General features: G+C 44.5%; 1 protein-coding gene across 1 annotated transcript in view; it reads left to right on the top strand.

The window, feature by feature from the left end:
• Positions 1 to 599: 599 nt before the first annotated feature.
• Positions 600 to 15,826, top strand: part of LOC306781719 (low-density lipoprotein receptor class A domain-containing protein 4-like) — a gene marked incomplete at its 5' end in the record, with an annotated part of 150,101 nt that continues 134,874 nt past the window's right edge. The window contains one exon of the mRNA XM_079274704.1: positions 600 to 639. Within this exon, the coding sequence (XP_079130830.1) occupies positions 600 to 639 (40 nt within the window). The remainder of the gene's footprint in view (positions 640 to 15,826) is intronic.

Here is a 15,826-nt window from a genome sequence, read left to right as displayed (position 1 = left end):
TGTTGATTAGAGCAGAGTTTAGGAGACACACCTGACTGTGAAGGAGACAGAGGCAGACTGAGAGGTATATAGATGATTAGCCTGCAGCCAGACACGTTGGAAAACGTGAGAAAGGGCCAAAAATTCATGTTACAGGCCGTGGCTGCAGGACTGCTGCTGGGAGGATAGGGATCAACCACACCCACGCTGCAACTTCCTACACCTTCATTCGTCCTCTCCTAACCCGAATCAGTGTCTCAAAACCTACACAAACCCCTCCATCCCCTCCTTTAGTGCCCCTCCTTTTTGGCCATCACCACGTTGCTCTGCAGAAACGACAGTTCAATCATCAAACGGACGAGTTAACCGGTCCGCTCTCGGTGCTCCAGAGTGACTGAAGCGACGGTCGCCCGTTGCAGAGCTCGACAGACAGCGGCCTCCCATTCCCTCTCACATGGACTGTTGATGAAGAAAGATGGCAGTGAGACCGGCAGGCGCCGCCCCTTCCTCTCGGCCACCCTCCCTCCCCCCAGCGGCCGTGGCTCGGACCGGTTGAGGTTTGTCTGTTGGCATCCATCGCAGCATCGGCAGCAGCTTGGCAGAGCGCGGGAAGGAGCAGTATGCAGGAAACTGACTTACCGGCCACAAACGCCTTTAAAGGTAAACACAGATAATGCCGTGTGTGTGTTGTGTCGGTCATTATGTGTGTCCTGGTTGCCATTACATTTTATCATCAACCTCAAAGGTACGTCTTAATAATGACATTAATCGACCACAGGGGTCATCAACCATATCGTTCCAAGGGGCAGGATTTTTTCCTGAGATGAGAGCTAGATCCGATCCCAGAGGGTTCAGTGTAACCACGGCCTTAGTAATGGTGACACCGTTCTTTAGTGCTGACACGGTGAAGATAGGTCTGGCAATGCATGACATACACGATACCCGTATATCTGCTTTGAGCTGGTATCGGCTGTAGTCCTTTGGTTCAGGTAGTGCAGTAGTGTTGGCTGCACTGGGAGAATGTGATGGAGAATGCACTGTGCAGGCAGAGGGTTGTAATTGACCCTTCGCTAAGTCCCGCCCTAGAACACAGACTGGCCAATCACCCTGTCCCCTTTTACTCACGGTGGCCTCGTTTTTTCACTGCAATGATTAAGTCCTGCAACTCCATGGAAGCAGCACAATCATGGCTAAAAGTAGAGAGAACTAAAAAAATGTTTCAGTGCGGTTATAATGCTGAAAAAAACAGAAGTAAAATGTATTTTATCATTTACAAAAATTGTGAAACATTTGGTCCCACAAGTGTTACCAATATTGGAAACGATACATTGAGGCAACACGTGCTACACATGTTGAATTATTATTATAATGTCCATTTTTACAGCTTCTGAATACAATGCATTTTCTAATTTTGGATAATTTTCAAAATAAAACACGCTTTTCAAACCCACCAGCGGGTTTTGGGGTATTGAATGAAATCCATGGCTGTGTTCTTTTGTACACATAAACAACCTTTCACTATTGCTGACTCACCTATATACACTTCTATGTGCAGGCATGTATATCTGCAATGTCTGTGTGTATGAACATCTACGAGGGGATCAGGTCGTTTTGAGGTGTAACGTTTACAGCACTGCAGAGTATTAGCCTCCATAAACTTCAGCTTAACGGTTTTACTCATTAAAACATAATCACTCACGTTAATTATGATTGTTGTAACTGAGGTCGTACGCAAGCAGACAGAGGAACAAATACAGCTCTCCCTCTGGGGAGTGACTTCCCTTCTATCGGCCGAACCACTCAAAGCACATATCCAACAGCACCAGGTAATGGAGGGCCGAAGACCTGTGACATGCTGACCGGCCGGTTTACTTTTAGTCAAATCGTGGTGATTTAACATGAGACTCGACCCACAAGAATGCATTGAAATGTAGTCCAACCCCAACTGTGCTTTTTTTATGTGGAGTTAGAAAGAAGTGAGCTAACCAGCGGTTCGAGGCTACGTTAGGCGCTACAAGCCTAACACGCCCAAAAACTGAGTTCCATTGTGGGTGATGTAGGCGTCCGGTTTTTGACAAGAAAGAAGAAGGAATCAATAATGAATAAGAATTTAAAGAATCTTGATTCCTTTTTTTTTTTAACTGTCCCTAGTGAGTGTGACAGTGTTAAAGGAGTGTGACGCTAAATAAGTTGAATAATTCAAAAGAAAAATCCCCTCAGAAACTCACTATTAGCAGTTTTTCATTTGAACTATCAAATAAATAGTCTTTATGTTAAGTATTCTTCATCCACTACGCTGTGTTAACTATTTAAATGAATTAAAATTGACCAAAAGAGGAGGCAGGAATCAGACACACACATCAATAACAACACTTCGAACACACTAACACTGAGTATGGGGGCCCCCCAAGGTTGTGTGCTCAGCCCCCTTCTCTTCACCCTGCTGACCCATGACTGTAAACCCAACTACAGCTCCAACCACATCGTGAAGTTCGCTGACGACACTACCGTGGTAGGTCTCATCAGCCACAACGATGAGACTAACTACAGGAAGGAAGTGAACCAGCTGGTCCGTTGGTGCCAAAATAACAATCTCTTCCTCAATGTGGGGAAAACAAAGGAGATTGTTGTTGACTTCAGGAGAACCCACTCCCAACCCCCCTCCCTCTGACCATCAATGTTGCTGCTGTGGAGCAGGTGAGCAGCACCAAATTCCTGGGTGTGACAATCACAGATGACCTCACCTGGAACAGCAACACCACTGCACTGGCAAAGAAGGCCCAGCAACGCCTGTACTTCATCAGGAAGCTCAAGCGAGCAGGAGCCCCCCCCCCCATCATGCTCTCATTCTACCGAGGCGCCACTGAGAGCATCCTCAGCAGCTGCATCACGCTGTGGTTCGGAAGCTGCACCGCCTCCAACCGCAAGAGCCTGCAGCGCATTGTGAACTCTGCCCAGAGGATCATCGGAGTCTCACTCCCTACACTACAGGACATTTACAACACCCGCCTCACCCGCAAAGCACTCGGCATTGCGGGTGACCCCACCCACCCCTCCAACTGCCTCTTCAGCCTCCTGCCTTCAGGGAGAAGGTTCCGCAGTCTCCGTTCGAGCTCTACCCGGCTGAGGAACAGCTTCTTCCACCAGGCGGTCAGGATGCTGAACACTCTCCCTCCCTCTCTCCTCTCGCTCCCCCTCTCTCCCCCCCTGCCATCTCTGCCATCTCTCCCCTGACCTCTCTACCCTCCCTCCCACCCACCTTTCCCCACTGCCTCAAATGGAACATACCAGGACATCTACTCCCCCTCACACACCCTTCCCTCATCCAGCACCAGTCACTTTTTATTCTCTGCTGCTACTGTAAAAATACTTTAAGGAATATTCTCTTACACTAGAAATATTTGCACTAAAGACAATAATAACCTGCACTACTGTTGACTGTGTTGATATATATCTTTAGATAGTACTTAGTTTCTTGTTAATCCTTTATGTATATTGTGTTTGATATATATCTTTAGATAGTTTGATATATATCTTTAGATAGATCTTTAGATAGTACTTAGCTTCTTGTTAATCCTTTATCTAGGCCCTTATGTTCTTAACTTTTTTTTCTATTTCATTCTATTTTATTCTATTATATGTTATATGTTCATGTCTATATCACACTGTGGGACTGCAAGAAACGGCATTTCAAATTTTCTGTATGCATAACACATGTGGAAACTTTGACAATAAAGTGAACTTTGACTTTGACTTGATCTTGAAACATGGAGCCATCACTTAGTCTAGTCGCATGGATGAGTACCATTGAAAGCATGAAAGCACAGAAAGCCGATCTCAGTACAGTTTGGGGAGTTGCTTCCTCCAGAATGAAGCCGTCCTCTTTTCCATCATACGAACAAACAGCCTCTTCAGACAGACTCATGCAGAAAGTACAACCCTTGAAGGTGAGTGATGACAACAGTCAATGTCTCATGTCACCGGATCTGCGCTGTACCCCGCTGTGATGCTTTCCATTGGCAATGTTAACCAGAGCACGCGTAGGAACACGCCTCCTCCAACGCCGCTAATCCGCCAAAGCGATTTGACTGAAGCGCGCTCGATCGCGTGGACGACCACGGGCAGACAGAACCTTCATTCTGAGGAAGACGCCGTCTCCGAGACAGACATCTCACTCTGTGAGCTGATGGAGAAACCGCACTGAGTCACTGACAGATTCACCTTTGAGTGGTTGCTCTCTGTTGTTTGCTCTCGGGTGATTAAACTGAGCATAGGGCCGTGCGGGGCTGGCATGCAGTGTGTGTGTGGGGGTGTGTGCTGCATGGCGTGGCTAAGAATTTGATTAATGCACTTAAAATCCTCACATACACACACACACACACACACACACACACACACTTGCTTATCTGTTGCTGTAACCTGCTGTTATTATTAGTGTGGTCAACGACTGCAGATATGGAGAAATCTCTCCAGAGCGGAGCCTCCTGTCTGTTCTCAAAGCACACGTGTTACATAATTCATCAGCTGTGCGTGAGCGTGTGCGTGAGCAGCGCGGCTCGGCTGCTTGGCGGCTTCATAGACTGTATAAGAAGTGGATGTTGTCATCAGGACGTCACCCATTGGTTTGTGGACTGCCAACATGAAGCCTCGAGTTCGGCAATTTCGCAGTTGCCATCTTGGATTATGGCCGTCACCATCTTGGCTTTTTTGCAATCGATGAACAGAAGTTACCATATTTGGAATGTGGAGGAGTGACGTAGAGACGCCCTATACGGCTCTGGTAGCGGCAGCTACCTGTCAATCACAGTAGCCCCGCCCTAAAACATCCCCTGCTTTATGGTCTATTGACTCTAAATGGACCATCATTTACTAAATGAACATCATGCTATATTGAAGAAGACTTGAAACTAGAGATTGAGACCATAAACTCATGTTTACAATGTTTACTGAGGTAATAAATCAAGTATTGTGTCTGTCTTTTGACAGCTCTAAATCAAAGTCAGGTGAGCATTTAGTTGCGAAGACACTCACCAGCTTAGTCAATATAACTTCGCCCCAGCGCTATAGTTAGAAAAATGCGGCTTGTCTCCTTCTTTCTGGGAGGATCCAGGCGGGCTTTGGATTGTAGTATTTCAAGTGACATGTTTTAGACGGCGTCTCTTTTTCACTGCAAGGTATTGCAGTGGAGACATTGCCACGTCGCTATCCCACTCCACGTTCGAGGCTCCCTCCGTTGCGCTGGCACCAAGGACAAAAGCTCCAGGGACCTGCTTTAAGCAGAAGTTATACATTTTGCTTCCGCGAGTACGCTTGTGACGCTGTGATGTCAAATCTTTGTCATCAGAGGGTGTGTACAGACCGCCACATACCGACAATCTGTTGTGTTGGGTGTCCATTTGGGAGTATAACAAAGGTTGTCCACTCCCCACGCCTCGGCTCGGGACCTTCCTTCCTGACCCGGGGCATTTCTGCCCAAACCAGGTTGCTCAAAAATAACCTTGTAACCTCAATTACGTGCAAGCGTTGATTTATATCCGCTCTTATTGTATTCGTCTAAGTAATGAGACACAAAGTTAGGGATGTTAAGTAGTTTCAGAACAACTTTTAACGTTATTTACGTCTTTTTCTTGGAACTCTCGATCCTCTGCGACCCAAAGTGGATCACAGCCAGTAGAATAATGTCGTCCTAACCCACAGCCGTGTAGCTCTTTTAGCTTAACTCGAGCTTTACTTAGAGCAGCCGCACCTCTACCAGCTGCCTCCCTCCGTCTTGCTTGACAGAACATGCAACTATAATATGTCAAACTCACTGTCTACAAATGAGATGAGATCTTTTATAGACTCAAGCGGCGTCTGCTCTGGGTTAGATTTTGTTGGAAATGTGCTGGATTGCAGTGTGTCACTAAACAAAGAAGTTACAGTCATGAATAGAAGTTGATACTGCATGAAAGCCCAATGCAAAAATAATCATGTCCAGCCATCTGTTTTCTTCAGAAAAGACGAGAAGCAATGTCCTTTCAACAGGAACACAAGAAAATCGAACCAATGTCATCTTTTCTTCACCTACATTTTCTAACACCCCCCTCGAGACAGTCGATAAACAGAGAGACAATACTGCAGAGTCAGTCTCAATCCCAGTCTACCTCTCTCTTTCTCATCCTCTTGTCTCTTTCCTTTCTGCATTTGACACATTTTCTCACTCTGCCTCTCCCTAGGTGGTCAGCTTTTTCTGTCCATCTCCATTTATCTCACTCTGTCTGTCAGCCCGTCCTCCTCCCTCCTCTGCTCCGTCTCGCACTGTGGTCTCCCACCACAGTCAATCCTTATTGAGCTGCACTAATGTGGAGCCCTCGCCCATCCATAAAGTGACTGACAGCTCTGGGTTATTAGATGAGGACCTCCTGCCCCTCTGCCTGCCTGCTGCCTGGGGCGGAGGCCTCAGACACACTGGATGTCTGTCCGTCTACCTCTTTACTTGTCTCTGCATTTGTGAAATTATACGCACTTCATTCTTTACGAGCCTAAAATGTCACTATGTCGAGTTTCCACCACCACGTATTTCTTTAGACATATTTCCGCTGTGCCGCCGTCTGGTCTGACCGGGCCAGACTGGAATGAACATTTGGAATTCACGGGAACATTTTATTGCTTGGACGATTCGGAGCATGGGCTTGTTTGCTGTCTTGTCAGGGGTTGGTTGCGATTGTTTATATCACAATTGTGTTTTCATTGGACAGACTGTAAGCTTGATGTAGGGGCTTGAGGTTTTAGGTCGGCAACTTGCCTTTGCCAAAAGAGGAGGAATACATGTTGTGTCTCGCTAGCTGGACAGCCCACATTCATCAATCACCTGGTTCTCATGTGCGTGATGAACCATGGCAGCTCTGGAGTTGTTGCAAGGCACTTTATTTTGACTGCTGCTCAGTCACAAGTATTATAAAGTAGTATAACTTTTTGTGACTGTCTATAAGAAGTGGACGTAGTCTTCATGGCGTCACCCATTGGTTTGTGGACTGCTGTTTTGAAGCCTTGAGTTTGGCAAATTTGTCCGTTGCCACCTTGGATTCTGGCCATTGCCATCTTGGCTTTTTTGCAACCAGTGAACAGAAGTTACCATATTTGGACTGTGGAGGAGTGACGTAGAGTACACGGCTCTGGTTGCGGCAGCAACCTGTCAATCACAGTGACCCCGCCCTAAAGCATCCCCTGCTTTATGGTCTATTGACTCTAAATGGAGCATCATTTACTAAATGAACATCATGCTGTACTGAAGAAGACTTGAAACTGGAGATTGAGACCATGAACTCATGTTTACAATGTTTACTGAGGTAATAAATCAAGAGAGAAGTAGTCATTTTCTCATAGACTTCGATACAATTGGACTTCTTTTTGAAACCAGAGGAGTCACCCCCTGCTGGCCATTAAAGAGAATGCAAGTTTAAGATACTTCAGCATTGGCTTCACTTTTCAGAACTGGCGTTTGTTGCCTGGTCTTTAAAAGTTATTTTTCTGCTGACTTTTTATTTACTTTGGTAAATAAATAAAGTTATCAAATTACATATACAATGAATTAAATTAAATGAGTAAATGTTTACATTTTAATGATATGATGACTAAAACTAGAAACATAAGAAAGTTGAAATAAAACCTTTTCCTATAAAGGTGCTATTGATAACATTACATTAACATTAGAACACTATCTATTCAACAAACAGAGCACATCATATAGCACCACGCTTGCTTTAAAAAAAAACAGCAGTGAAAGAGTTTTGTGTGTTACTTTATTTTTATTTTTTCCTTGTTGGCAAAGAAGTCCCAAAACGTCCCCCTTCCCTTTGTGAACGTGTTTGATGCTGCATTCAAATAATGTGGGAATATTAGCTGGAAGATGAGTGAGTTCTTAACCAGCATGATTGAGGTTACTGATTCACAATCAAGTGATACAATGATTATGTTTAAATTGTTCTTCAAAGTTCAAGGTTGATTTATTGTCCTTGTACAACACTGGGTTGCACAACAGTTGTAGTCCCTTTATGTCCCTTTAGAGTCTGCCACCTCTCATCCCACTGAAGTCCTGTGCTCTGTCGCCATGGAACACGATGCCACAAGCCAGGTCTCTGCAAGATGAAGGCACAACCACTACCCTGATCCCCCTTTGCCCGGCCAGTCCGAATTCTGTTTTATCCATCTCTCTTACAAACAAAGATGATACTTCATATAGAGAGAAAATCATCAATCTTGCAGAGTGATGCTCAGAGAACAGCCTACAGCTCAAAGTCAGAAAAAGCACACCCCGTCTACATGAATGTAACTGGACAGATTTTAAGTTCCTGGGAATCAGCATCACGAACTACCAAACATGGTCATAGCACGGCTCCTTCCTGGTTAATGTGTGTTACCTGAGAGCAGAGCTCGTCGAGGAAGCGGATGCAGAGTATCTGTCCCGATTACATTAAGAAAGCTCATAAACACCTGTATATCTTAAAGAAACTTAAGAAGGCAAAACTTCTGTTCCAAGCTCTTGCTCACTTTTACAGAGGAGCACTAGAAAGCATCCTGACTGGAAAATGACTAAATTGGCATGAGATTTGCAAGGCCCAGGACAGAAGGGCTCTACAGCGGGTGATTATAAACCGCCCAGAACATCATTGGTACTCATCAACCGAGCATCAGTGATATTGGTGACAAGAGGTGCCTGCGAAGAGCCCAAGGGATATTTAAAGACAATACCCACCCAGCCACAGCCTGCAAGAGATACAGAAGTCTCAACTGATGTATCAGCAGACCTCAGAGCAGCCTCTTTCATCAGGCCGTGAGTCTCCTAAATTCATCCACACACCGGCCTGAGTGGCGCTTGGTCCGGTTGGTCTGGCTGGGTGGTTTGAATATGCCTTGGCGATGATCCTCTCATTGTCAGCTGCACTTTATCCAATCCCCTCGCTTCTTTCGCCGATGAGTGTATCTCCGTCAAAGGCTGTGCACGCTCCAGAAACAAAGGCGAAAAGATAACAAATTCAAACAAAAATGTAGCAAAGTTCACGGGAGCTGCTGGCAGCCACAGATACATCATTGTTCATGTCCTACACACTTGCACTTGGTGAATGATTCATTTGAGTTTGTTCACAGCAAATCAAACACAGTAGCATCAACCCCAAGCAAAACATAAGCAGTTGTCTCCTGCACTTTCATTTCATGCTGGTACATCACAGTAAAAATGCAGCACTCAGCAGGTGGTGTCGTTGTTACTGAATTACTACATTATTACATTCATGAAAGAACGTAGAGACAATTGTATTGTTAAGTTATTGTCTTTTATAGACTGGCTGCATCGGTGTATACATATTTGCAGTCAGTTTTCAGATGACTTTGCGCTGCATTTGTCATACAACTCTTTAGTTTTTTTTAGTTTTTTCGTGAGTCCTGTGTCAGCACTGGTGTAATTGAAATGGATGTGGGGGCTATGTGCTCTGTGTTTTGGTGCTTTGGATATTGATGATTTACATCAAATCAGTGGAAAAGAAAATTCACATTTCTGCTGTCTAATGGTTCGGAATGTGACGCATTTGTAGCAGATTTGCTCCATGATACCAGCTAGTGGTCAGGACCTCTGTGTGTGTGTGTGTGTGTGTGTGTGTGTGTGTGTGTGTGTGTGCGTGTGTGTGTGTGCAGATAGTGTGTCCACATTTGTCTGATATAATTGCAAGATGTATGACAAGATAATTACACATGTGCACGGGTGTCTTTGAATGTGGACGTGGGTGCGTGTGTGTGTGTGTACATGCGTGTATGCTGATGCATGTGTGTATTTATGTCCGGCCAGTATAATAACAGGAATTACGACACGATAATTGCATGAATGTCTGTGAATGTGTGCTCATATGTGCATTCATATTTATTCATTGTAATTGCAAGCTTCCAGACGTGCATGTGTGTGTGTGTGCGTGTGTGTGCGTGCGTGCGTGCGTGTGTTGTCGTCTATGGCAGACGCACACTAAATTAGACAGACAATGAGTCATCCTACCCGCCTAATTTCTCCTTCAGTGTGTGTGTGTGTGTGTGCGTGTTTTAGTATGCAAATGTTTATGCCGTAATGATTCAGGTTCATGAAGCAAAAGGGTGTGTGTTATGCACTCTTGCCTGAGCAGGGTGTGTGTGTGTGTGTGTGTGTGTGTGTTTACCTTGTCTCTCTGTGCATGGCTGCCTGCTGTCTGATTTTGTCTCCTTTATTTACTTCCCATCCAGCTTATTTACTAGTCAGTCAGACATCCACCCAGCCCACATTTACACTGACCTAAATAGGCACATCATCTCTGTGTGTGTGTGTGTGTGTGTGTGTGTGTGTGTGTGTGTGTGTGTGTGTGGTTGTCTGTGACCACGTCTGTTTGCATCTGCGAAGTGTGTGCGCACGTGTGGGTCGCGGCACGCTTGTGTTCGTGTCGCCGATTGTTTGCCGCCGTGTGTGTTGCAGCTCAGTGTAGTATTAAAGCTGCTGTCAATTTGCAGCAGCCTTCAAGTTAATGCTTCAATCTCTACTCCCTAAATTCCTCTGATAGCAGCGAACCTCCATCCAGCCACCTCATTCACACTCCATCTTCTTTTGCTGCAGTTCAGTTTTGTGCAGGGCGCTTCGCAAATACTTATATCTAGATATATATCTAGATATATATTATATATCTATATATATCTAGATATATATCTAGATATATATTATATATCTAGATATATATCTAGATATATATATATATCTAGATATATATTATATATCTATATATATATATATATATATACAGATATATATATATATATCTGTATATATATATATATCTAGATATATATTATATATCTATATATATATAGATATATATATATATATCTAGATATATATTATATATCTAGATATATATATATATATATACAGATATATATATATATATCTGTATATATATATATATATAGATATATATTATATATCTAGATATATATATATATCTATATATATATATATGAACTAAAAATTTATATCAACTTATTGGTCGTCAGTTTTTACACATAGAACCGACAGTATCAGTTTATACTCAGGTAACAAATACATTTTTTTGACTAATGTTACTCATAGACTGTATAGAAGAAGTAGACGTAGTCATCGTGGGTTTGTGGACTGCTGTTTTGAACCCTTGAGTTTGGCGATTTCGCCGTCGCCATCTTGGCTGTTTTGCAACCGATGAACAGAAGTTACCATATTTGGAATGAGGTAGAGACGCCGTATACGTCTCAGGTAGCGGCAGCGACCTGTCAATCACAGTAAGCCCGCCCTAAAGCATCCCCTGCTTTATGGTCTGTTTGACTCTAAATGGACCATCATTTACTAAATGAATATCATGCTGTATTGAAGAAGACTTGAAACTAGAGATTGAGACCATAAACTCATGTTTACAATGTTTACTGAGGGAATAAATCAAGAGAGAAGTAGAGTCATTTTCTCATAGACTTCTATACAGTGAGAGGAGTCGCCCCCTGCTGGTCAGTAGAGAGAATGCACGTTTTAAGACACTTCCACATCGGCTTCACTCGGCACAACTGGAGGTTGGCGCCTGGGTGTACTTTTGTAAAGGTAGTTCTCAACTATGGGGACATGTCCCCCTTTAATGCGTCCCACAGACGATTGAACAAACAGGATGTTGGCGCACAACAGAACGTGATTTACAACCATTTCTTAACACAAACCTTCTGTCTCCTCCGCGATGCAAGGACACAGCTTCTTTTTATTTGTATTTGCGTGCTCATTTAACCAGCCCTTGATTTTGTTTAGCTGAACCACCAGCCGGGGGCCAGACAGCCTATCTGCTCTGATTCAGTTGTTGATACGATGGCTGAGGTTACTGAGTTTAAGGCGGTATTTTGGCTCAACTCTGGGGCTGCCCGCCTGCTGAGATCCTCCGCTAGGTAGCATGTGGGCGTACGTGTGCGAGCACGTGTGCGCATGGGCATTTCTCCGTGTGCGAGTGTGTGTCATGTGTTTGGTGTGTGTGTGTGTGTGTCTGTACCTTACTGGTGTGTGTGGGAGTATGCGTGGGCAGAGCGTTAAAGCTGACAGTGAGCAGGCAACCTGAGGACATGTTTATGAGGTTTCTCGCCGTCGACGCTAACCAGTGAATATTAACCCCGATGCTCTCGCAGCACCTTAAGCTGGAAAAAAAACACAGCCGACATTTTTCAAAGTTTCTTTTTCTCATCACGAGCGGGCGCGTTGATAAGTCTGTTATGGGGGAGAGTGCACGGAGAGCAAATGGGGGGAGGGCGAGGGCAGGCGGCTCCGTTATTGCTGTCAGGTGATTTCATCACGATAAAGATGTCATCCATCTTGTATCGAAATGGCTGTAGATCCATGTAAGCCCTATTATGTATTAGCTCAAGGCTTCACAATGTGCAGAGTGAGGCCATAAACTCAGCAGAGCCGTGGGTTTAACTCTCCCCGTCAACGATGTTCAACTTGCGTTAAAAACGATACGAAGTACATATGCGATACCAGTGTTTATAAGCTGGACGCCCAGGAGTGAAGCCGACATGGAAATGTCTTGAATCTTGTTCATTTTCAATAATTTCAAAGTTTGCTTTATTGTCAATTCCACAATGTACTGAACATACAGGGGAGTAGAAAAGACGTTTCTCTCTAGTCCAACATAAACATATAAAGTGCAATAGATTAAAAAACATTCAAAAACATTTAGACAATAAATATATATCATAAGAGAAAAAAACAAAAAAGCTATCAATCTGTATTTAGCAGCAGTTGGACATGGGGAGTCTTAAAAGAGAGGAGGGAGAGATTTCAGAGAGTTCAGCTTCCTAACAGCCTGGTGGACGAAGCTGTTTGAGAGTCTGGTGGTGTGAGCACGGAGGCTCCGGTATCTTCTCCCAGAGGGCAGGAGGCTGAAGAGACTGTGTGAGGGGTGGCTGGAGTCGCGCACAATCATGGTCACTTTGCAGGTGAGGCGAGTGTCATATATGTCCTGCAGGGAGGGGAGTGAGGCACCAATGATCCTTCCAGCTGTGTTCACTATGCGCTGCAGGGCTTTCCTGTTGTAGTCAGTGCAGCTTCCGCCCCACACAGTGATGCGGAATTTATTCAAGATTCAAGTGTAACCCTCATTAATACAGCAACAAATTGGTCAAAAATTCAACACAAATTTAAATTCCATCATATGATGTATATGGTATATAAACACATAAATTAATTGAATAGATCAATATCTGATCCAGCTATCGTCCCGATATCAGATCGGTGCATCTCTACCAGAGACTTTTGCAGTCCCGATACCGATGGCAATACCTGGGCTTTGGTTGATAAATGAATACATAGATATTAATGTACTGAATTGTTATTTATTGAAATAACGATATCCTGTCACCGATACTCGATCCAGCTATTTGAAGTGTTGATATCAGCGTATCTCTTCCAAAGACCCCTATATTTAACTCTAAAACTGCCCAGAAAGTCTTTTTGATTACTTTAACATCCTCTTTAAATCACACAAAAATCTCAATGTGCTCATTTCTACATTCATCTTTACAATGACAGATGATTCAAATATATAAATACGGAAACATTTCACATTGTTCCACATTGTTTGAATCTCTGATGTTTGTCCTGGCTGTTTGTCTCTGACTCCTCTTAAAAGTCTGACTCCAAATCTCACCGGGTCTACTTCGAGGACCTTCTTCATGGTAAACACAGCTTCAGCTTCTCTCGCCTATATCGCATCGTGCCCTTCCCCAAAGATGCTTTCACATTTAGGTCTGCGATGCTGCTGCAGACTGCACCGTCTCCAGCATAGACCTGATGACAGGAATACAGTACTGCTGAGGGAGGTGTCCGCCAGTCTTTATGGACGCAGGCAGCTCTCTGCGTTAACTCTTTCAGCTTGTCACGTGACCATGGCAACTGCAGAAACCAAACCGAGCTAATTTTACTGGTATCCGAGTGAACTAACGTATCAATTCTAAAATGGTCTTCCACTGAAGCCTGCAGTCTCCTGGGTGCACCACGCTGCCTCCCTGATCTCTCTCCATGAACTTTTGTGTTTGTGTGCGAATAACCGTAGAAATGGGGATACTAGGGCAGCGACTCCACAGGCTCATCTCAAAGGCATTCACAGTGTTGTACTCGGGCGTATTCAAAGGAGTGTGCAAGTTTACTGGAAGTCAGCCTCGGTAAGAGTAACACCTGCACACTGACTCCAAAGCAAACACATTTTGAACATAGTTGCATATTTATATATATATATATATATATATATATATGTATATATATATATATATCACCAGGCTCTGATTAACCATCCAACACAGCCATGGTGAGAAACACCTCTAAACAATTCACAATTCAATATGTACACAATGAAAACACTATCAAACCAGAAGGACACTCGGCGAGGGCAGACCTCCGCCAAGGCTGTGTCCATAAGTGAGAAATGATGGTACACCTTTCCACCAAGTGTTATGGAAATTGGGGCCAGTAGTTTGTTTCCATAATCCTGCTGACAAACAGAAAAACAGACAAACAAACCCAAACCTCAGCACATTGCCACTTTTTGGAACTGTGCTCGGTTGGACACGTAAAAAGGAGCAGAGGCAGTTGTGTGAAGAAACCACAACTAAATCCGGACAACTGACCCCCCATCCATTGCCATGGACTCACTGAGTTAAGTTATGGGCTAAGACCCCGTCTTCAGCTTTACCTTAGGTGACCTGGCCAACTGGCACCATTGAAATGATGCCAATTAGCTGTCAGCAGCTCCTGATGGCATGCACCTGTCCATTTCACCATGTCTTTGGTTTGAGTCTGAAAGCTGCAGTGTGTGCTGCCGGGCCAGCAGGATGCCCCGGGACAAAGTAGACGGAGAGGGTTAAAACACAGTGTAACTTTGCTGCCATATAGCGTGACTGCATCACCCGCAGGCATACAGAAGTACGTTTACTCTCTGCCCAGAACACATACACACACACACACACACACATGCTTAAACAGAGGAACAGTAGTGATGCACTGTCTGGACTGCAGAAAGGAGACAGCCTGAAGGTCTCTCTCTACTTCTCTCCCTCTTTCTGTCACTGGTTCTCTCTCTCTCTCTCTCTCTCTCTCTCTCTCTCTCTCTCTCTCTCTCTCTCTCTCTCTCTCTCTCTCCTTCACTATGGGTGTCAATTGTGCCAAGTCAGCACAACTCTGACATGCTTAATTATCCTGGTAGAGCCAGAGAGAGGGGAGGGGGGGGGGGGGGGGGGGGGGCGAGGCGAGAGCGGTGAGGGTAGACAGGGAAGGAGAAATTAGGAAACAAGAGAAAAGAAAAAGAGGGGAGGAGGAAAAAAGAAAGTGACGTAAGGGGAGAGGAGACAAATGACGGGCTGGAAGGTAGGAAAGAAAGGGGGAGGAGGAGGAGATGAGGAAAGGTGGAAAAAAAGAAGAGGGGTGAGGCAGAGAGAGACAGCAGGTCGGAGAGATGCCCCAATCCTTCATGGCTCACGGACTCATCCGCAACACATTTATTACCATGCTGCCCTGCAAAGCTGGCGCTCGCCTCATATCAAGGATGCAGGCTGGAGGGCAGAGAGAGAGAGAGCGAGAGAGAGAGCAGGGGAAGGGAGACTGATGGACACCGAGGGGACAACAGCTACCATGTAATAATGCAGAACCCAGTACTTTACTCATCTTCAGAGCGTAGCGGCATTTTAACGCTCAATACTCAATACCAACCTGGATTAAAGGTGGATTAGCTTTTTCAAAGACACACGGGAGGCCATCATTATCTACACATGTTTATATGATATCTACGAAAGTTCTATGAGTGGG

Source organism: Melanostigma gelatinosum (assembly GCF_949748355.1).
Source record: "Melanostigma gelatinosum genome assembly, chromosome: 9".
NCBI lineage: Eukaryota > Metazoa > Chordata > Actinopteri > Perciformes > Zoarcidae > Melanostigma > Melanostigma gelatinosum.
The sequence above is the reverse complement of the archived record's forward strand: the minus strand, read 5'-3'. Positions and strand labels throughout refer to the sequence as shown.